At 41.7% G+C, this 22764-nt stretch overlaps 2 protein-coding genes and 3 non-coding genes across 5 annotated transcripts in view; all 5 read left to right on the forward strand.

Moving 5' to 3' along the window:
- Positions 1-4979, forward strand: part of CLMP (CXADR like membrane protein) — a 121897-nt gene extending 116918 nt beyond the window's left edge. The window contains 1 exon segment of the mRNA XM_072612907.1: positions 1617-4979. Coding sequence (XP_072469008.1) covers positions 1617-1917 — 301 coding nt within the window. The 3' untranslated portion in view covers positions 1918-4979.
- A 7344-nt stretch (positions 4980-12323) lies between these two features.
- On the forward strand, positions 12324-17979 carry HSPA8 (heat shock protein family A (Hsp70) member 8). The gene is made up of 9 exons (XM_072612906.1): positions 12324-12528; positions 13442-13651; positions 14187-14392; positions 14923-15075; positions 15155-15710; positions 15941-16143; positions 16304-16502; positions 16843-17075; positions 17552-17979. Exons 2-9 carry the CDS (start codon positions 13447-13449, stop codon positions 17735-17737), a joined length of 1941 nt encoding a protein of 646 aa, XP_072469007.1. The 5' UTR covers positions 12324-12528; positions 13442-13446; the 3' UTR covers positions 17738-17979.
- LOC140509447 (small nucleolar RNA SNORD14) lies at positions 14589-14679 on the forward strand. Its single transcript, XR_011968761.1, has one exon. It is a non-coding gene; the product is annotated as a small nucleolar RNA SNORD14 (small nucleolar RNA).
- LOC140509448 (small nucleolar RNA SNORD14) lies at positions 15779-15867 on the forward strand. Its single transcript, XR_011968762.1, has one exon. It is a non-coding gene; the product is annotated as a small nucleolar RNA SNORD14 (small nucleolar RNA).
- Positions 17328-17427, forward strand: LOC140509446 (small nucleolar RNA SNORD14). Its single transcript, XR_011968760.1, has one exon. It is a non-coding gene; the product is annotated as a small nucleolar RNA SNORD14 (small nucleolar RNA).
- Positions 17980-22764: the final 4785 nt, after the last annotated feature.

Below are 22764 nucleotides of genomic sequence, written 5' to 3' on the forward strand. Positions count from 1 at the left end.
TATTCTGCCAAGAACTAGCTATGAGACTTTGAGCAAGTTAAAACCTATCAGAGCCTCAGTTTCTTCAAATATAAAATAATGATACCCTACCAATGTAATGGAACTGTTGTTAGGACTGAATGGGATAGCAAAAGTGAAAACACGGTGAAAGAGCTATACAATTAATTAGAAGATGGTCAAGGACCAGGACACCCACTCAACTTTACAGGTCTGATTTATTTGTATGCTAAAAATTGTCATGGACTTTCAAAGTAGGACAGTATCTCAGAAATCATTTAGTCTGACATCTATTTACAGTATAAATCTCCTTTACAACTACAAATGTCTAAGCTCTGCTTAAAGACTTACAGAGATGAACAGCTTACTGTTAGCCAAATAGGTCTATTCCACATTTGTTACAAAGCTGAAATCTCTTTTCCTGGTATTTTCCACCCCTTGGTTCTGTTCTCTGGGGCAAAACAATGGAAGTCGTAATTCCCTTTCCTATCATAACCTTCTACCTTTGTTCAAAGGAAACCTATACAGTGCACTTAACAGAGCCTATCTAAGGTTCCACATAGAGATGTGACCTTGCTTCTGAATTACATTTCTCAGCCTTTTTCTCTTTTCTTGTTTGTTTTCTATCAACATTTCCTATTAGACCTCTTGATCTCTTCATTGTCCTATACACACAAACATGCAGACACCATCCCCTCAACAGATTCCTTGTCACATTGATAGAAAACCTTCCGGTCTAACCTCTCTAACACCTTTTCTCTTACCTTAATGCACAATGCCCCACATACTCCTGTAACTCTTTTTAGGGCTGAGCCTACAACCAACACCCCTCAGCAGGAAGCTCTTGAGAACATTTCTCATACATTCTTTTCTCTTTTCTGATGCTGTCACTACCCTGATTCACACCCTCATTATATAATGCCTGGGAGTAGGTCTTTCTCACTCCTCTGTCTTCTACTGACCTGTCAAATAAATCTTACTACAATGCTTGTCTGATCACTCACCTCCCCCTATTAAATAAACTCTAATCACTTCCTTTATCTCCATAATCAAATATAATATCCTGTTTGGCTTTTCAAAGCCCTTCATAACCTGGCACATAACCTTTGTAGTCTTGTACCTTATTCTCCCTTCTGCATACCACGAATCAGATCCAGTGATAGGGCCTCTTCCTGTTTCTTAACAGGGCATTCCACCTTCTGACCAGGCATTTTCACTGGCTGTCCCAAATGCCTGGAATTCTCTCCCTCCTTATCCTTGGCTCCTGGCTTCCTTCAGATCCTAGCCAAATTTCCACCTTCTACAAAAAGTCTTTCCTGATCCCTCTTAATGCTAGTGACTTCCCTCTGAGATTTATTTCCAATTTATTCTATTTATATCTTGTTTGTACATAGTTGTTTGCATGTTGTCTTCCCCATTAGACTGTGAGTCCCTTGAGAACAGGGACTGGTTTGTTCTTTTAATTTTGGCTTTTATTGCTACTTCCAGCACTTAGTACAATGCCCAGCAGAAAGTAACAGCTTAATAAATGCATGGTGATTGATTTGAGAAGAGCATCTCTGCACTTAAATTCAGGCCTTCTCTCCTGAATTTTAATCCCCTCTTATTTCTGTCTGCAGAGAAGATGCTGAGGCACCTAAAGCTCGACTTGTAAAACCTGGCTCCTCATCCTCCGGCTCCAGGAGTTCCCGTTCTGGCTCCTCCTCCACTCGCTCTACAGCCAACAGTGCTTCCCGAAGCCAGAGGACACTATCCAGTGAGGCTGCAGCCCAACCAGGGGCAGCCTCCCACCCCTACAGCTTGGTGGGGTCAGAAGCAAGAGGCCCAGAGCCAAAGAAAGTCCATCATGCCACCCTATCCAAAGCAGGGACCATCCCCAGCACGGTTCCCAATCAGAGCAGAGCCTTCCAAACTGTCTGAGTTGAGATGGATCCTCTTTCCACATTCTCTCCTGATGGACAAAGTTTTGGGATACTCCTGGTTACTTGGAACTCAGTCACCAGCTACCCAACCCTTCAGGGTAGGGAGAGAGGTCATTGAGGTGACTGCAAACATTGCAAAGGATGTGCCCATCTGAGTACTTTGTTTCAAAAGGGCACCAAATAAGGATGGGATGTACACTGAGTAATCTACAAAGAAGCATTTCTTTATGCTTTAAGACTGGAATGGGCTAAAGAAGCTCATTCCTACCTATCTCTTAGCCTGGATACCTGGGGAGGGATGAGCATGCTAGAGTCTATTTGGCATCACTACTCTGATTTACTATTTCCAGTAAGAAAAAGGGTTTTGCTTATGATTTTCTATGCACCTGTACTGACACCTGTTGAATTACTAGGTTTATGCAAATAACCAAACAGGGTCCACAGAGATGTGGATTATTCAGACAGCCTTAGCATTCACTCACCTGCCCAGTCTAGTTGACTCACCACTTCTAAGAACACTGAAACACAGAACCCTGACTCTCATCCTGATTTGAGTTCACTTGTGGGGAGGCCTGGCTCACAGTTTTAACGGGGGAATTGAAGCAGTCCAAGAAAAATATGAAGCAAAGGAGTCTTTCCATATTTCACCTGCCTGGAATCCTCTTACTTAATGGCAAAGTTCTGTAACAAACAAACTGATAACTTTCCAGGGATGTTAATGATATAAATAGTGTTTTTGTTCAAGGGATTTCTGAGAAACATCAAGAACCTAGTTAGAAGGCAATCTTGGCTTTTCTTTCTTTTCTATCTACCAGGATTTTTGCTTTGGGGATCTCTATAGGAAAAGAATGTTCGTTACATGTTCTGAAGTAGTACTAAGTGGTCTTCAAGCTAGAAGGGATTCTTAGTGGGTAATTCACATTTATAGAGGGCTTTATATTTTGGAACATACCTGGGCCCTCCCAATCCCATGAATAGTGCAAATATTCTTCACCCTGTATTTCAGATGAATAAACTGAGGTTCAGAGGGGCTCAGTCAATTACTTATTGCTACCCTCTACTTGAACCCAGTTCTCCCAGCTCTCTGTTTAGTGCCCACTTCACATGCTGCCTCTCACACCGCGCTGCCTCTGAATGTCATAGAAGTCTCCTGAAATGCCACCCTTGTCTTCTCTTCCTGAGGCCACAAACAACCACATTTCAATACCAAATGAATAACAAGAGGATTGACTTTTTCAGTCTGTTTCTAAGGAGTGCTAAGAGGTTTCTAAGAAGTTCTGTCTCCACTTGGGGAATTCTGCCTCTTACTTTTCCCATAATAGCTGTGGCTCTAGAAACCTTGTGTATTCTTGGGCTTTGAATGATCTTTCAGGCCAAGGCTTGACAACCTTTCTGATGGTAAATATTAAGTATTGCCCAGTCTTGGGAGACTGGGGAGGAAGGAAGCTAGTTTTTATTAAGCTGTTTCACTGGCTAAGCACGGCGAATACAGAGACAAACAATGAACTCATATTCCAAGGGTGATAGACAACTGTAAGGGTGTGGGAGGAAACGTAAAATGTACCTGGCCTCAGAAGTGAATAGGGCCAGGAAGGTGGAGCAGGTGGTGATAAGTAGGTGGTCTGACCAATAAGACAGCACTTGTCTAAATCTTAAGACAATTAGCAGAGATCAGTGCTCCTTTAGCTAGAGGTAACTGTGTGCAACACAAAACCAAAGTTGGGAAAGGATTTTGTGGTAGGAGGGCTGGCTGGCCAAGTAGTGGTCAGGCTTGATTTTCTCTCACTTAGCTCAGAGGTTAAGCCCTTGGCAGCTAACCACTTATCAGTTAGCATCTTAATGGGGAAGGGGAAGAATCCAGTAGGAATGGTGAATAAAAGTTGGGTGTGGGAATGGGTTGGGGTACTGCCAAATCAAATTTCTTTCTTCATGGTTTTGTCTACATTATTTCAAAAAGCATCTCTTCTTTAAGTAGATCTAATTTCCCCTTCCAGAGCTGGTGACACTATACACCCCTTCCCTTGCCACAACACACATATACAGTTCTCAAATTTCACTGTCTACTGAGGTGTCCTTGGGAATAATTAGTGGAGTAGAACACAAGGGCAGAATCCTAAGAGAGAAAAGGTAAAGCTAAAGATGGAAATCTATATATGTATAGCTTCTCAAATGAGGGTCTGGGTATTAAAGTATGTATTCGAATGGCGACAATAGTTTCATTGACAAGTACTTAGCAAGGTTATTGTCCCAACAATCTGGTTTTCCATTCCCACGGTTAACTCCTGGTTCATCACACAATATTATATTCAAGCATTACACCCTTACTGGCTTTATATAAAACAAAGCAGAAAAAAAGTGGAGTAGTGGGAGCAAGGCATTACTCTGTGGAATCTGCTTTAGAACCTATCCAGCAACATCATCAACTGAGTTAAGATCATATTGGAATTCACAGGCCTAGATTTTCCATGGAGGCCTCCTTTATATCTTCAATAATTAACTATTTCAGATTTTGATTAGTGTCCCAGATTTCCATACTCTCTCAGTTTCCTGCCTATGCCTTCATCGATATAAGTTTGTCCTCTCTGCATGAAGAGAAACAAATTTGGCTCTTCCAAAAAGTCTAGTTACCAGAAGACTAAAATCTCTGTCCAATGCTCCATTTATTTTGGAACTCTTTTGGCCATGGAAGTGTACAACAGATTCATAGCACAGATTGTTACCCCGAAAGTAAGAATTAGGAAGGAAAGCTGCTAGAGTATTTATTTAGAGAAGCTTTACCTAATACTCTGGAGGTCTGAAGATAAAGGCAGATCTATTGCTATTCCAATCTGTATTCCATTAACCATTGATTCTTTAATAAGGGACCAAAAAACCTCCAAAGTTGGAAGAAACTTTGTGCATGCAGGACTATTTGGTTTGCAAAAAAGAGGATGAAAATGGAATGCTGATAATGTTTAGAAAGAAACCATTTTAATAAAATATATAAACCAAACAATTTTATATATTAATGTATTTAAGACAATTAATGTTACACTGTATATAAACTTTTGAAGTAGAGTTGCTATATGTCTTTTTTTTTTCATTTCTTTTGCTAAACTGAATTTATTCCTCTCTTACTTGATAGTGTTTAGTGTGTCTGGGATTGTATTTGAGCAATATGGAAGCCAAATATTTATTTGATTCTTCTGAATCAATAGCTTTTAAAAAAAAAATAAAGATGATGCAGTAGGAGAGTCTGCAGTTCATATAAATTGTATTGGGAAAAGTGTTTATCAGCCCTGTTGTTCAAATGAATAACTGAAGGACTGAAATAGACTAGAATATGGTTAATCTGAGGGCAGCTAGGTATTGAAATGGATAGAATGCTAGGCCTAAAGTCAGGAAGACTCATCTTCCGGAGTTCAAATCTGGCCTTAGACACATACTACTTGTGAGACCCTGGGCAAGTCACTTAAACCTGTTTGCTTCAGTTCCTCATTTGTAAAATGAACTGGAGAAAGAAATGGCAAACCACTCTAATATCTTTGCAATGAAAATCCTAAATGGGCTCATAAAGAGTGAGACATGATTGAAAATGACTGAACATGATCAATTTACAAAACAAAACAAAAAACATGATAAGATAGCACAACACAAAATTGCATTTCAGATATGGGAAGGCAGGAGGAGGTCTAGCCCTAATTAACTTTTCAGGTGTCTGCAAACTACATGAACTTAATACAATTTATTTACAAAATAAAATTGGAAGTCTGGGTTTCCAGAGTAATGACCTCAGCTTCCTTTCCCCACTAAACACTGTAGAAGTCCAGCAAAGGCCAGGGATATTACAAAAACAATAAAGCCATTCCTTGAATTTACTTAACATGAAAAGATTAATTTCTACAACCCACTATCAGGTCAGGAGAAAGTAGATAGATGGAATATCTTCTCCGTTCACTAGATTAAGAAACAGTTTCAGAGAGACTAAAAGCCTTCTCATATGGCCTGAAAACTAACAACATTCATTTATTCATTCAAAAACATTAAGTCTATACGGTGTGCACAATGCTGTACCAGCTCCCATAGGACCTTGTCTTGTAGTAGCATAACTTATAAACATAAGATCACAGACTTAGATATAGAAGGGACCTTGGAGGTAGGTCATCTAGTCTAACCTCTTCCTTTTACAGGGAAGGAAACTGATGCCCAGAGAGTGTAAGTGATTTGCCCAAGGTGGCATATCTAGGATTCGGACACAGGTCCTCTGAGACAAAATTTAGTACTAGATGACTATGATAAAGATAGTGGATGGTAAGTGAATTAAAGAAGGAAGTGCCCAACAAAAGATTCTGGGAGGTGAGGAAGAAAGAATAGGAGGCATTTGAGGGTGGGTGGCATTTAAAGGGTAGATAGGAAATAAACTAGCTAAGAGGGATGGATATTTCAGGCTTAAACAACAGCATGAACAATGACTAGTATCAGGAAAGACCAGCGTGTGGGAGGCACAGAGAGTAAGTAACACAATTGAGCTGGCCAGAGAAAAAATTGCAAAGAGGGAACAAATATGAGATAAGGTTGGAAAAGCAGGGTAGTAAAGGATCAGAGAGGGCCTTGAAGACCATTTGAACGTTACATCATGTGCATAGGATGCCACTGAAAAGTTGCAAGCAAAATGGTGAGTCACATGAAGATAGATCATAAAGAAGATTAGTCTGGTAGTGGCCTGAAGAAGGTAGATTGGAGGCAACAATAAGGAGGTTATTGCCATAGTCTAGTCTAAAGGGGTATATTTGAAGTATGGCAATGAGAAAAGAGAGGGAACAGATGTGAAAGAGATTGTGGGGGTGTAATAGGCAGGGCTTGGGAAGTGTTTGAAAGAAAGGAAGAATGAAAGATAACCCCAAAGTGTTCAACATGGAATCACTGATAGAAATAAAGCAGTTAAAGAGATTTAGAGGGGAAACTCAGTTTGGGACACAGTAGTTTTCAGATGTTGTTGAAAAATCCAGATAAAGCTAAAAGGATCATAAACTTAGAACCACAAGGCACCACAGAGGTTAGATGGTCCCAGAGCCCCAAATAAAAATTACCTACAGATTTGCCCTAAATGTCACAGGAGGGCTGTTTTTTACCCACCACTCACCATCATATGTCTGATATGCCCTCATTCTGTCATATACGCTGTTCCAAGGCCATCACACTCCTCTCTCTGACCATGCCTTTCTAAGAGTGTGAACTGCCCCTGACACATCACTCTGCAACATTTGGGATGAGAAACTGGGTGAAAGGAGAGGGATGGAGGAGAGAAAGAACAACAGTGAAACTATAAATAAGCCCTAGGTCCTATTTTCCTCGCTTTCTTGTAACCCTCTGATATTATTTATTTGTTAAATTGATAATTAATGTTAAATTGTCATCCATGTCTTCCTCTCATCTGTTCCATCCTCTGGCGCTCACTGAAACTGGCCACCATCTTGGCATCTTCTCTAAGGCCCTAGACAAGGTGCCTTACTCCTTGCTCCCCACTGCCATTTTCAAACTCAACATACACTTTGCATCCTTCAGAATTTACTCCATCTTATCCAGATGCTTGTTGACTATTATCCATAGTCCTCAAGGTCACTTCCTCCAGTTACTTTACTACATAGCTCACAGTCTCTTTCTTTACCTCAATTTTTCTTCCCTTTAAACATCATGGTCTCCTATTACTTCAACTTCCTAAAGTCTCAGGACCTTTGCCTCTAGCATACCTCCATCACCACACTCTTCCCATTCCACACACCCAAGACTTTACTGAAAGTGAAGAATTTTCCTTATAAGGACAGAACACTATTAAAAATAGCAATTTTCCTTTTCTGTTCTCTAGTTCAAATGCCTGAGAAAACTTTTTGTTGTCTATAGGTGTTTTTCCAATTATTTAGGCTGATTTGTCTTCCTCTCTCTGCTGATCTCTATTTCATTGCTCTTTGATGCCTCTACTTGAGTGTGGGAAGAGTAAATTAAACGAATAGAAACTGAAATCAATACAGTTTACAGTTGAGCAGCTCTACCCAAATCAATCCCTCAATATTTGTGGAATCCCTTTAATACACAGAGGACAGATAAGACATCATGGAGGAGGTTGGAACCATCAGCTAAAATGAAAAAATTTTGGGTTATCTGTGAATTTCCATAATATATATTGTCCTCCAGTAGAGCTGACTAGTTAGAAAGTTAAAATATCAGTACAAGTTGCATCCACATTTCCCTGGGATTCCTTCTCACATATGATGAAATGGAACACTTTTGGTCTCTGAACAGTGGTAAGACCTTTCTTTACTGGATCACAGCTCTAGAGCTGGAAGGGACCTTATGGTCCATCTAATCCAATTCCCTCATTTTACAGATGAGGAAATTGGAGCCCAGACATGTTAAATAATTTGTTCAAGGTCATACATTTAGAGCTGGGGTTTGAACTCATATTTCCAGGCTCTTTTGACTGCACCATAATCTCCCAAACATTTTACTTCTTTTCCTACCAAACTAACAAGCATTTACAAAGTGCCTATTATGTGCCTGGCACCATGCCAAGTGCTAAGTATGCAAAGACAAAAACAAAACAGTACCTGCCTTTAAGGAGTTTGATTTCAATAGAAGGAAATGGTACACACATTTCCATGTTTATAAAATGAATGAATGAATGAAAAAACACTTATTAAGAGCTTACTATGGGCTAAGCACCAACAGAAAAATCAAGACAATTCCTATTCTTAAAGAGCTCATGCTCTGGCAGGGAAGGGGGTGGGGGGAATACAGGAATGAGACAACATAAAAAGGAAATTTCAACTGTGGGGCAGATGAAAAGGTCCAGAAGTCCTAAGTGTGCACCATGGGACTGATAACAAGACCAAGAACTCCTTAGGTTACGTGTAAAAAGACAACAGTACCAGAGAGAAGGAAATAGATATTTATCAAGTGCCTACCACATGCCAGGTACTTTAATAACACTTCACAAGAACCTTCGGAGGTAGGTGCCATTATTATCCCCAATTTTTTACATTTGAGGAAACTGAGATGAAGGTTAAATGACTTGCTCAGGGTCACAAAGCTAATATGTCTGGCCACATTTGAACTCAGGTCTTCCTGACTCTTGGTCCAACACTCTATCCACTGAACCATGTAGGAGACTTCAGGATGTACAGAAGCAGGGTAAATGAAAAGGGCTGATAGTCATCCATCTCATCAGAAAGAATGGGATTGTTAAGTATGCATGTGAATCCTATGTGAGAAATGGAAAGAAAGGCAAGTTTGGCAACATTGTGGGGCTCGTGAAAAGGAATAATTTTTAATTAACCTGGAAAAGTCTTGATAGCATGGAAGTAAAAAACAGAAGACTTGGGTCTTCCTACCTTCGCTTTCTCCCGTAAGATGGAGACAATAATACTTTCACTACCTACCTCACAGGGCTACTTTGTGGATCAGATTAAAGTATGTAATACATTTTAATGCTATACAGAAATGATAACTATGATCAACAGTAACATACTGAATCTAATAAAGTTATGAAACACTAAAGATGTAATTTGGAGGGTGCATATTAGGATTTATAATTCTAAAGGGGTTTGTTTACTCTTTATGACTGATATCAAATAAGCTACTGTATTTCCCTGAGGTATTTGGCGACATGTAAACATCAATCTTTTGGTTAACTTTCAAATTCACAATTTATTCTTGATAAGAGTGGAGGGATGGTGGCCTTGGGCTTTCCTTTGTATCTTCAGGCTTCAGGGCAGGACTGATAGATCAAATGACATGCAACCTTCATTGTCCACAAAGAAAGGTTTGTAACATAATAGTCTATCTTGCTGGATTTTGAAAGCTTCCTTGGTATAAAAACAGAAAATAACCACACCCTTTGCTGACTCAACATTCCCATAAACTAGTTTCCTTTACTTTCAGAGATGGCCTAATCTTCATTTTAAATTGCTGAAAGTTTAGCCTTACTTTTCTTAATTGAAATGTGGCTAAATGCTCATTGCTCCCATCCAGAATCATTTCCAGAGTAAAATAGATTATTTTTTAGTCTAACACTCCTCTCCCCCTCCCCACCCCATGACTGGATAATACTTAAAATGAATCCCAAACTTCTTCAACACTTCACCGCAGGCTCTCCCCATTCTACATCACATTTTACTCAGTTCCCCTTCAGCAGGTTCTTCTTCTATGTTAAAGCTGCCCTTGAGGTTGAACCTAATTTCCTTAACGTAAAAACACAAAGGGAAGGACTAGTGGCTTCCACTTGTGGTTTTGATTCGCCCTTGGGAATGGTCCTAGGCCCTCGGCCTCTTCAGGGTCTAGCCTTATTGTCAGAAGCTGAACGTACGGAGCTGGTTGCCAGCTCTGAGAAGAGGCCAGGGGAGAGGAAGTTCAGTACCCAGCTGGGCCACAGTGAAATACTACGGTTAATAAGGACACAATCAAGGTTCGAGCAACAGCTGGAAGCAACTAGAACCGGGTCCCCGGCTCCGTCACTGCTCACAGGACAGGCTGCTGCCCGAGGGGCTCCACAGCTGTCCTCAGGAGACCCTGCCCCGGCTCGGGATTCCTGCCTCATCTTCTGCTTGCTCACCTTACGAGGAAACCCTGAATATTCTCACTCCAAAGAAGCAAGCGGAGGTTGGGATGTCAGAAATGCTGCAACCCGAGATCCCAGGTCCCCTTGGGGAAAAGCGAGCCCGCTCTCTGTGACCTTGGGCAAGTCTCCTAACCTTCTGGCATCTCACTTCATTCCTTTGTGAAACAGAAGGGCTGGACGAGATCCCAAGTGTTAAAATTTACGAACTAGCTGCAGGAGAAACTGTGGAAATGGAAAGGTTTTTTGCAATAAGGTTAAACACAGGGGAGAGTGCCGAGGGAAGGGGATTTTATAGACATGACAAGAAGAAAATCCTTCTGCCCCACCATGAGGTTAACTGAGGCGAGGGCCTTGGGGAGGAACGAGCCGCAGCAAGCCCGGGCTTTGTCTGCCTCCCTCCCCTCCGCCAAGCAGGCACCCTCCTTCCTACATTTTAGGGTTCCCGCTGGCGAGGAGAGAAAGAATGGGGTAGAACAGAGAGAAAAAGGGAGGCACCTTTTGGCACAGGAGCTGGGGGAGGGGGTCTCCCGCGGAAAATGACGCTAAGGATACCGAATTTGGGCACGGCCCTTGGTCATTTCTGGGGTGTTTCCACGCTACCCCACGGCCCTGCGGCGTGGGGCATTGGGGGGAAACTGAGTCCTCTGAAGAGGTCGACTCCTGGGTTAGAACCTAGAAAAAACTAACTGCGGGGGAGGGGGTGGGTGGGAGCCGAGCTGGGCCCGTCACTGAAAACTCCTCGGGGACAAGGCTGGCTGCGGGGGGAAGGGAGGCAGGCTTTCTTTCCCTTTAACATCATTAAGAAGCAGAGCTCAGGCTGTTACTGAAAAGACCGGGTCAGGTTCCAGGCCGGGCCGCAGCTGCTTCCACATGGGGGAAATCAGCCAGAGAGGACCAGGGTGGGGGGGAGCCGGTCTAGAAGGATCCAGACTGGATTTAAGAGGCGCTTGCTGCGTGCCCGGAGGTCCTTCTCCTCAGTGGCGCAAGGATGGGGGTGGGGTGGGTGACCTCCAAAGTCCTTTCGTGGGCGTGGGGGCCTGGGGACTCTGGGATCGGGTACGGCGGGCATCCGGGCTTTGGTGCCCAGCAGAGCTCTCTCAGTACGCCACAAGACCTCCCCCCCCCTTCCACACACACATACTGCGGCTGGGGAAGAGGGGCGCCACGTGGGGCCCAGCGGGGGTCGGAAGCCTGGCCCTCATCCCACCACGTGTAGGTGGGGGAAGGGAGGAAAGGCCGGCACTGCGCACTCTTTCTTCTGCCCAGGCAACGCCCGGGTCCAAAATGCAGGAAAAAAACGCGGCACGCCCAGGGCTCTGGGAAGGCGCAACCCGACCTCAGTCAGGAAAAGGAAGCCGGGATAACCGGCGAAAGCCGGCGACCATTTTGTTCCCTCTTCACTTCCGCCCTTCCCGAGAAGAGCTTCCCCCTCCCTCCCTCCCATCCCCCCATTCCCGGTTCAGTCTGGGCCCCGGCTGCAGTCGGGGTCCCCAAGATTCGCCCACTCTCGGTGGGTGACTGGCTCTTTCCCCAGTTGCCTCCCAACTCTTTTTTCTTCCTTTTTATTCCCGTGCGCGCATGCTTGGATTCCTAGACCAGACAAGGCTCCATTTTCTCCTCCCCTCCCCCAGAGACTGTGGGCTCCCGCGCGCGGGTTCTCATTGGCTCCGCCTCTCCCTTCTATTCTCTCCCCCGCCCTTCCTTAGCCGGACCGCGGGGGCGAAAATGAAGGTTCGAGAACGCGGAGGGATCCGCGTCACGTCTACGAGGGGCGGGATGAGAGGGAGGGGGCGCGGCCTGAGGAGGGGAACGGCTCCATTCATTGGTCCCGCAGCTGGTGGCGCAGTCATCTATTGGACGAAAGCTCTAAGATGGACATCCGGAATGGGCGGGTCCTTTCTGGAAGGTTCGGCGAGGGGGTATAAGAGGCAGGGGGGCAGGCGGAAGCCGGTCTACTCAGCGCAGCAGCAGCCCTTCTTTCTCCACAGCGGTCAGCTACGACCCCCGGTTCCCCAGGTAAGGCCTAAAGAAACGATTTTTATGGTTTTCTTGAGTCTTAACGTGCATTGTCATCATTGTAGTCTTTATTATTGTGCATTTAATATCGAGTAAGTTTAATTATTGGGAAGGCTTGTGGGGTTTTTATATAGCTGTGTATTTTCTACTAAGAGAAGGCTGATTTGGGGCGACCTTATGATAGATACGCTGGAGAAAAAACGTACTGCCGTTTTTAAAGCTAAGAAAAAAAATTTTTTTTCTCATTCGTGCCGCAAAGCAATCCGCAATGTCGAACGCGGGCGGGGTTGGAGGGGGGCATGGGGAACAGAAAGCAAAGGGGGGAGAACCAGTTAGGGAGGGGATTGCAAGCGGGGGCGGGTGGGGGAGGGGACACGCTGGCCCTTGTGGGACTTACTTGTTCCGGAGCCTTTGCGGGCGTCACGGGGTCAAGGTGGGGACGTCCTAATGAGATTTTTTTTCCGCCCGGACCGCGTGGCTAGAGTTCAGGGGGCGCCGCGGGTTGCATGCCGGGTAATGTAGTTCTGTATACCACGTGGCTTTTCGCTGTGCCCGTTCGGCTTCCGTCAGAAATGCTCAGTTCGTAAAAAGGGAGTAAGCAACTTGACTTAGATTCAGCGGCTGGGGAGTTCAGGAGAAACAATCAAAAATAACTGAGGCCATTTTGTTCTTTTGAGTAAGGGGGAAGTGGGGAGGAGCTCCTGCCTCCTTTTCTTGGCACAGGCCACGTGCGCAGCCAAAAAAACCTTTCTGGCACTTATGCTTCTGCCTGTGGGGTGATGAGGTTGCTCCCGATGTTGTAGCGTATAGCGTTTTATTTTAAAAAACTGCCAAGGTTGAGGTATTTATTTGCCTAGGGGGTTTAGGTGCTGATGCATTACTGATATTTTTTTATAAACCTGTATCATTGCAGAAACCATGTCGAAGGGACCCGCAGTTGGCATTGATCTTGGCACCACTTACTCCTGTGTGGGAGTCTTCCAACATGGGAAAGTGGAGATCATTGCTAATGACCAAGGAAACAGGACCACCCCCAGCTACGTCGCCTTCACCGACACAGAACGTTTAATCGGTGATGCTGCAAAGAATCAAGTTGCAATGAACCCCACCAACACAGTTTTTGGTAAGAAATCAAACCATAGTAATTAAAATGACGAGGCATCATAATTTTAGTAAGTCTAATCTTAGCTGGTTATAAAACCTTGAGAAAAGACAAAGGTAAAAAATGTGAAGGTTCCAAATCCAGGCACCAACTAAGGTAACTACATTTACAGTTTCTGGGCAAATGCCCAAAACCCTCATTTTAAGGATATTTTTCTAGCACAAGCTGTCCCATTTCAGATTGATTTTTAACCTGTCCTGGTTACAAAGGAGTAAAATGCCTTATAGTTACAGACAACATTTGGCAACATAGCATTTCTTATTGAAGGTAAAACTAATTGAAAAAATTACAAATTCTCAAATCATGGGGACTAAGTATATCTTGGGAGAGGAAGTGCGATTGCTGTGTAACTTTCTGGTAAAAATACGATGTCAAAAGGTGAGGAAAAGTAATTAGATTGAGATCACTGAATTCAAAGGTGTGGTATAGGCCAAGTTGGGGTGCTCAATTATATTGAAATATGTAAAACTAAGGCCTCATCAACCTTTTGTTTCAGATGCCAAACGTCTGATTGGTCGCAGATTTGATGATGCAGTTGTACAGTCAGACATGAAGCACTGGCCTTTCACAGTGGTGAATGATGCAGGCAGGCCTAAGGTCCAAGTGGAGTACAAAGGGGAGACCAAAAGTTTCTATCCAGAGGAAGTGTCTTCTATGGTCTTGACCAAGATGAAAGAAATTGCTGAAGCTTATCTTGGGAAGGTAAAGCTTGAGTATTAGTAAATTGGTTATGGTGTGAGTTAACAATCGTTTCTAATAAGCAATTGTGACTAAATTATATTGAGTATGAGTCCTGTAAAGTTAGTCAAAAGTACAAGTTATGGTAGGTTTTCTAAGTGTTAGTATGTGTATTTTAATAACTATTTGATATTATGTCATATGGTATTCTGAGGCTGGCTTGCTGTGATGATATTGGTACCAAAACCATTCGTAGTTTCCACCAGAAGTTTCCTAATGATGGCAAGAACCTTCCTTGGATGTCTGAGCGAGCTTGATTTGACTGTTAATTACTTTTATTTGGGTAGTGCTTTAAATGGTCATTGTAGAACAAACTAAAGAATTTCAGATGAAATTGAAAAGCCCATACCAATTTTGTGGATGAGGATGTAAATTAAGGCCATGTAATTTTGTGGCAACCACTATTCAACCTGAGGTGTCCTAAATTTCACGGTAATATGCTAACCCAGTAATGCTGAGAAAACAACTTGCTAAACTTGACCTTATTTGCCTAGACCGTCACAAATGCTGTCGTCACAGTACCAGCCTACTTCAACGATTCCCAACGTCAGGCCACTAAAGATGCTGGCACCATTGCTGGTCTCAATGTGCTCCGAATCATCAATGAGCCAACTGCTGCTGCTATTGCTTATGGCTTGGACAAAAAGGTAGGCTGCTGTGAATTTTGATTGATGTCGTGTCTCCACAATTTTTTTGCCTCAGCTAATCTTGTCATTGGATTAACAGGTTGGTGCTGAGAGAAATGTGTTGATCTTTGACCTTGGAGGTGGTACTTTTGATGTCTCCATTCTTACCATTGAAGATGGCATCTTTGAGGTCAAGTCCACAGCTGGGGACACCCACTTGGGTGGGGAGGACTTTGACAACCGAATGGTCAACCATTTCATTGCCGAGTTCAAGCGAAAGCACAAGAAGGACATCAGTGAGAACAAGAGGGCTGTTCGCCGTCTTCGCACCGCTTGTGAACGTGCAAAACGCACCCTCTCTTCTAGTACCCAGGCCAGTATTGAGATTGACTCCCTCTATGAAGGTATCGACTTCTATACATCAATCACTCGAGCCCGTTTCGAAGAGCTGAATGCTGATCTCTTCCGTGGTACGCTGGACCCTGTGGAAAAGGCCTTAAGAGATGCCAAGCTAGATAAATCACAGATTCATGACATCGTCCTGGTGGGTGGTTCCACTCGAATTCCGAAAATCCAGAAGCTTTTGCAAGACTTCTTCAATGGCAAGGAGCTCAACAAGAGTATCAATCCTGATGAGGCTGTTGCCTATGGTGCAGGTAATTTCTTTACTTGAAACTAGTACTACTAGGTTTCCAATTTAGGGGTAATTTTTACACAAGTAGGTTCGCTATGATGAATGTTCCAAAACCATTCGTAGTTTCCACCGGAAGCTTGCTGATGATGGCCAAGTACCTTCCTTGGATGTCTGAGCGAACAGGCCTGGCAATGCTGTTAAATCTTGTCTTACTTTGATATTCTTTACCAAACATGTTTTTTTTCTTCTTAGCTGTTCAGGCTGCCATTTTGTCTGGAGATAAATCTGAGAACGTGCAGGACTTGTTGCTGTTGGATGTCACTCCTCTTTCTCTTGGAATTGAAACTGCTGGTGGAGTTATGACGGTTCTGATCAAACGTAATACCACCATCCCCACCAAGCAGACACAGACATTTACCACCTATTCGGACAACCAACCTGGTGTGCTTATTCAGGTATGTTCATGCCAGGTTGTTATTTGTGCCACCCAATGACACTGAAATGCATTACAAATAATACAGTAAATAATACAAATACATTACATGAGTACACAGTATGATGGGGTTAGCAAATGGTAAAGCTGCTTACTGCTAACTAGTGTTAATTTTTCTAAAGGTTTACGAAGGTGAGAGGGCAATGACAAAGGATAACAACCTGCTTGGCAAATTTGAGCTCACAGGAATCCCCCCAGCACCCAGAGGTGTTCCTCAGATTGAAGTGACATTTGACATTGATGCAAATGGCATTCTCAATGTTTCTGCTGTGGATAAGAGCACAGGCAAGGAGAACAAGATCACCATCACCAATGATAAAGGTAATGCTTTTCACGATCTTTCATTTTAAGTGTTGGGGGAGTGATATTTTAATACCTGGAGGAAGGGATGTCCAATTTCTGATTAAAACACTGGTTAATAAACCCCTGGTGTTAGTATTAAGGCTCGGCATGGTTAGGAAAAAGCAAAAAAGAGGTTGCTGTGATGAAAGTGATAGCAAAACCATTCGTAGTTTCCACTAGAAGTTTAAAAACTAATGTTGGTCCAAGTTCCTTCCTTGGCTGTCTGAGCGACCACTGCTTTTCTTATGCGCCGTCCTAATTTTCAGTTGTTAGTGAAGTATTGTAGTTTGTAACTGCAAAAACATTTCCTTGTGTTTAGGACGTCTGAGCAAGGAAGACATTGAGCGTATGGTCCAGGAGGCTGAGAAATACAAGGCTGAGGATGAGAAGCAGAGAGACAAGGTGTCTTCCAAGAATTCTCTTGAATCTTATGCTTTCAACATGAAGGCTACAGTGGAGGATGAAAAACTGCAAGGCAAAATTGGTGATGAAGACAAACAGAAGATCCTTGACAAATGTAATGAAATAATCAACTGGCTGGATAAGAACCAGGTATGTCAAAGTCCTGGGAAATAACATGCATATTAGTGTTGGCCAAAAGTTAACTGTAGTTTTGAATTTAGTGTTTAAACCACACTGAATTCATCTGGTGATTTAATGACATTAGTTATGAGTATTCCTAATTCTATTTACATTGTTTACAGAGATTGCAAGCATAGAAAGCACAGGGGCTTCTTTTCCAGTTTTTCTTAATTGGCTCTAGCTGTTTTTAAAAAAACATACATACGAACAACAAAACCATGGCCGCTGTGATGATAGTATTGGCCCAAACCATTCGTAGTTTCCACCAGAAGTCGCAGCATGACTTGTGTTGGCTAAGATCCTTCCTTGGATGTCTGAGCGACCATCTTCTAAAACTTTGGTAGATTTTTGTTTAGTAGATCTTTTCCTTACCCCTTTCTCCCAATCCCCACCAGTTAGTCTTAGACATTCTGAATCTACTTTTTGAAATACTTTATTCGTTACAGACTGCTGAGAAGGAAGAATTTGAGCATCAGCAGAAAGAGTTGGAGAAGGTCTGCAACCCCATCATTACCAAGCTGTACCAGAGTGCAGGGGGCATGCCAGGAGGCATGCCTGGTGGATTCCCTGGGGGTGGAGCAGCCCCATCTGGAGGTGCTTCTTCTGGACCCACCATTGAAGAGGTGGACTAAACAACAGAAGAAAGAGCATTCCACACAGCTTTTCCAAAAATTGAAGGACTCAAAATTTGTAGCCAAGGCAGTGGCAGTTTAAAAGTAACATTTAAGCTACTGTATAAATCTGGGCATTCTGAATACTTGAATGTGTGCAGAGGGGAGAGAAGTGAACAACATTGCACTTTATCAGTACTGTAAACAAGTGGAAATGCAATTCTTGTCCTGGAGAATAAAAATTATTTAAAATTGGCACCATACAGATGACTCCTGGGTTTTCTTAATGGTGATTGCATATGTATATAATGAAAAATAGTGTAGAAATTCCAAATCTGTAACAAGACTAAGAAGTGGGTGGGTTGGGATATAGTTTTGGACTGGAGTTTATATGGGGGGGGGGCGTCCTACTGCATTTAAGCCAAGACAAGCACATCATTTTACCTTAGTCTTTCAAAGCACACAATGGGGGACAAAAGAAATGGAAGACTTTGCTAATATAAATCTTGCTGAACATAGTATGAGATGGTAGCCAAGTTAACTGTTAAGTCTGAGTCTCAGAAATCTGAATTAGATCCTGGGAAAAGGGATTGGCAGGATATCCCATCTACGTTAGTTAATGGCGTAAAAAGTCCATGAGAGTTTTATCAGGTTTGTGGGTTTTTGGGAAGCTTGCCAAACAACAGATAAAATTTGGGCCTAGGTGGGGTTGAGGGAATACTAAGGTTCTTGTGACTTGCTGTGCCATATACTGTTTGGCTCATACTCAGAAGGGTTCATGGATATGTAAAGTGTGTATAGGTCTGATCTGTGATCTGAATTCCTATAATGTATTTTTGGCTTTTAACTGAAACTATTTAAATCTGGAAAAGAAAAATTGGTTGTATAGTGAGGTTCCATGGGCACAGCTCTAGGTCATATTTCACGGTTACATGGGCCCAAAGCTTTGGCCTTTGAAGGGAAAGCACTTGCCCTTTTGTCTACAACTATTTTTAGTACAAGAAGGGCACGTTGGCCTTTGGTTTCAAGTCCTTCATTTGTCATCAGCCATGGTGTCCTTAAGTCCTCTTTATTTGAAACTTGATTCTGTTAACTTTGTACTAGAAATAGGTGTATATCCCCATTCTTAATCAGGTGGTATGTCCTGATTTCGCCTAAGTAAGGCCTGGGGCACAAATGAGCCAGATGACAGGCATTTCTCATTTTTTTAAGTGCCCTGGAAATAAAATATTTGACAAGTCACTTAACCCTCAGAAGATCTAGTCTCAATTTTATGAATTAACTTGTACTAGGCTTCTTGAGCTTTTGTGTGACATACCCCAACAGCCTGGTGAAGCCTGTGGATCGCTTACAATGTTTTTACAAAGCTGAAGTTTAGTGAGGGTTAAAAATTGTTTCCTTATTCAAGTTAAGACATCTATGCACATACCCTGGTCTTAAACCCTTCGAGTTAATGGTTCTGTTTTTACAGTAGAACATAAGATTTTGAGACTTAGCAAGCCACCTAGTGGTCAGTTTAGGACACTAAGATTTCAGGGGCATTCCCTAGTGTCAACTTTATTCTCAATCCTCATTTCAATTGACTTAAGTTCCTAAGAAGCATCAGAGAGGTGATTGAGATTTAACAGTTCTGTATCCTCTTGTTTCATCAGGAGAGAAGTTGAGCAGTGCTTTCCAATACAACAGAAGCCACCCCCACCTCTTTTGTAAGGTCCTCTGCTCTACAGTCAACTTCATCCCCATGATTTCTGCTTCCCCACTTTTAAAGTGCACTCCAGCTCTCCTGAGAATGTCATGAAATGAAACAAGGGCAGTCAACCCCAAGTCATTAAAAACTTTTCATTTTAATGCCTAATATGATATAATGCTACTAATATTATAAAGTACTTATAATTTCACAGGCACTGTGGAAAAAGCATCGGATTTGGAGGCAGGAGAATGGAATAGTGGCTCTGCCCCTTACTACCAGTGTGACCGTGGACAAGTCTTAATGGGCCTCGGTTTCTCATCTTCAAAATCAGGGTGGACTAGATAATCCATGATGGGTGCATTTTCAATCCTGTGATTCTAGGGATGAAGGCAAGAGGATTAAACCAGAGCAAACAGTTCCTGCTCTACAAAAGCTTCCAGTCTAGAAGGAGGAATAACATACCCAAAAAACTTGATACAAAGAATTGCTTTGGAAGGTACAAAATCATATTGTACAAAACCAACTCAGCAAGTCTTGTTGGGGGACTTGTCACTTAGGACCTTTTGTTACCTCATAGGACCTTTGAATACATCTGAAACACAATTAGAGCCTATTTGTAAATCTCCATTTTGTTTTTTGAAAAATATTTTGTCCCCAACTACATGTAAAAACAATTTTGAATATTGCTTTTTAAAAAATATTTTGAATTCCAGATTCTCTCTCCCTTCCTCTTCTCCCAGACAGTAAGCAATTTGATATAGGGGCAGGTGCAGTCATGCAAAACATTTCCATGTTAGTAATGTTGTGAAAGAAGACAGACATCCCCCGTTACAAAAATCCATGAAAAAAAAGTGAAAACAGCATCCTTCGATCTGCATTCATTCTCCACCAGTTCTTTCTCTGGAGGTGGATAGCATTTTTCATCATCAAGTCCTTTGGAATTGTCTTGGATCACTGTATTACTAAGAACTAAATAATTCACAGCATTCACAGTTGATCCTTGTACAGTATTGCTCTTACTACAATGTTTTCCTGGTTCTGCTGACTTCATTTTGTATCAGTTCATGTAAGTCTTTCCAAGTTTTTCTGAAATCATCCTGCTTATTCCATTACGATCACATACCACAACTTGATAGAATTCCCCAATGGATGGACATTCCTACAATTTCCAATTCTTTGCTATCACGGAAAACTGCTGTAAATATTTTGGTGCAAGCAGGTCCCTTTCCTTTTTCTTAATCTCTGGGATACAGACCTACTAGTGGTATTTATTGTTGGATCAAAGGGTATGCAGTTTTATAACCCTTTGGGCATAGTTTCAAATTGTTCTCCAAAATGGTTGGATCAGTTCACAACTCCACTAGCAGTGGAGATTTCTTACATTCTCTCCCACATTTATCATTTTCCTTTTTTGTCATATTAGCCAATATGACAGGTGTGAGTCAGTAGCTCAAGAGTTGTTTTAATTTGGATTTTTCTAATCAATAGTAATTTAGAGCATTTTTTATATGACTATAGGTAAATCTCTTTTCACCCAAAACTGTGATTCCTCTGCCTTTTGAAATGAAATCTACAAGCATTATTAAGCACCTATTATATATGTGCTGATCAACAAAACGTTTATGAAGGATTCTTACTATGTAAACTCAGAGTTTACAATCTAATGTGGGGGGAGGGGCAACAATATACAGACAAATATATACAAAATGATATAAATAGCAAGTAATTAAAAGAGAGAAGACCTTGGAAATAAGACGTGTTGGAGAAGGCTTCCTGTAGAACAGCCAGAAGACCAGTGTCACTGGATTAAAAGAAGACTGCTGTCATATAATAGGGGAAAATAACTCCTTATAATTGCTTTAATTTGATCTTAGTTGGTGATATATTCACTCTTTTCATTTTTAATACTAGTGATCTTGTTTTCTGACTTTTTAAAAATCAAATTAACCAATTGCTTATTTGTTTTTTCATAAAACCAACTCTTTAGTTTTATTTATTAATTCGATGATTTTTACTCTTGATTTTATTAATCTCACCTTTCATTTTTAGGATTTCCAATTTAGTGTTTAATTGGGGATTTTTAATTTGTTATTTTTTCTAGTTTTTCTTAATTGTATACCCCATTCATTAGTTTGCTCTTTCTGTATTTTACTGATGTAAGCATTTAGAGATACAATTTTCCTCTAATCACTACTTTTGCTATATCCCACAGGTTTTGATATGTTGTTTCAGTATTCTCATTCTCTTTAATGAAATTATTGTTTCTATGATTTATTCTTTAACCCACAGTACCACTACTTGGTCTATTTCCAAAGATGATTAGGAGAAGAAGGAAAGAAGCTATATGTTGTAAAATGTTTTTAGTAGCAGTCTTTGTGGTGGCAGAGAACTGGAAATTGCAGAGATGTCATCAATTGGGGAATGACTGAACAGATTGTGGTGTATGATTGTGATGAAATACTATTGTGCTATAAGAAATGATGCGCTCAGTGATTTAAGAAAAACATGGAAATACTTGCATGAGATAATGAGCGAAATGAACAGAATGAAGACAACATTGTATGTAGTAACAGCAATATTATTATAAAAACAACTTTGACTTTCATATTATCTATTGCAAATCCCCAAATTAACTGTATATAAATATATACATATATGTGTGCATATGTATATGAATGTATGTGTGTATATACACATACAAACACACATATGTGTATATATATATCTACATCTATCTATACATACCTATTTGTGTCTAATGGTAGTCATGGGAGTGAGAAAGAAATTTACATGATAATCTTGTATATTTGAAAGGAATATCAAGTTGTGCAAAGTTTATTTGCAGTTTCATGTACAATCTTTTTTGTATTATACTATGTTATGGAAATGCTCGTTTTATTTCACAAATTTTTAAAAAAGAGTACTGCTGGAAAGTAAGGTGTCAAATGACTGTAAAGGTAGTGGGGGGCTAGGGTATGAAGAGTTTGTAATATCAAGCAGAACATGAAGCAGGCAGGCCCACCAGCAGCTACTGCATTAGTCCAAGTATGAGGTCATGAGGGCCTGCACAGTGTCAGAGGAGAGAAGGGATTATATTCGAGAGATCATACAAAGGTGAAATGGACAGGTCTTCGCAACAGCTTAGGCATGGGGGGTGAGAGAGTGAGGAATCCAGGATGACTTCTAGGAATCAACTTGGGAGACTAAAAGGATGGTGTTGCCCTCTACAGTTACAGGGAAGGTGTGTGTGGCAGGGTTTAGGGGAAAGATAATGAGTTCTGGTTTGAACATGTTTAGTTTAAGATGTCTACTAGGCATACAGTTCAGGACCTCAGAAAGGCAGTTGGAGATGTGAGAT

The sequence above is a fragment of the Notamacropus eugenii genome, chromosome 5 (genome assembly GCF_028372415.1).
Source record: "Notamacropus eugenii isolate mMacEug1 chromosome 5, mMacEug1.pri_v2, whole genome shotgun sequence".
Taxonomy (NCBI): Eukaryota; Metazoa; Chordata; class Mammalia; order Diprotodontia; family Macropodidae; genus Notamacropus; species Notamacropus eugenii.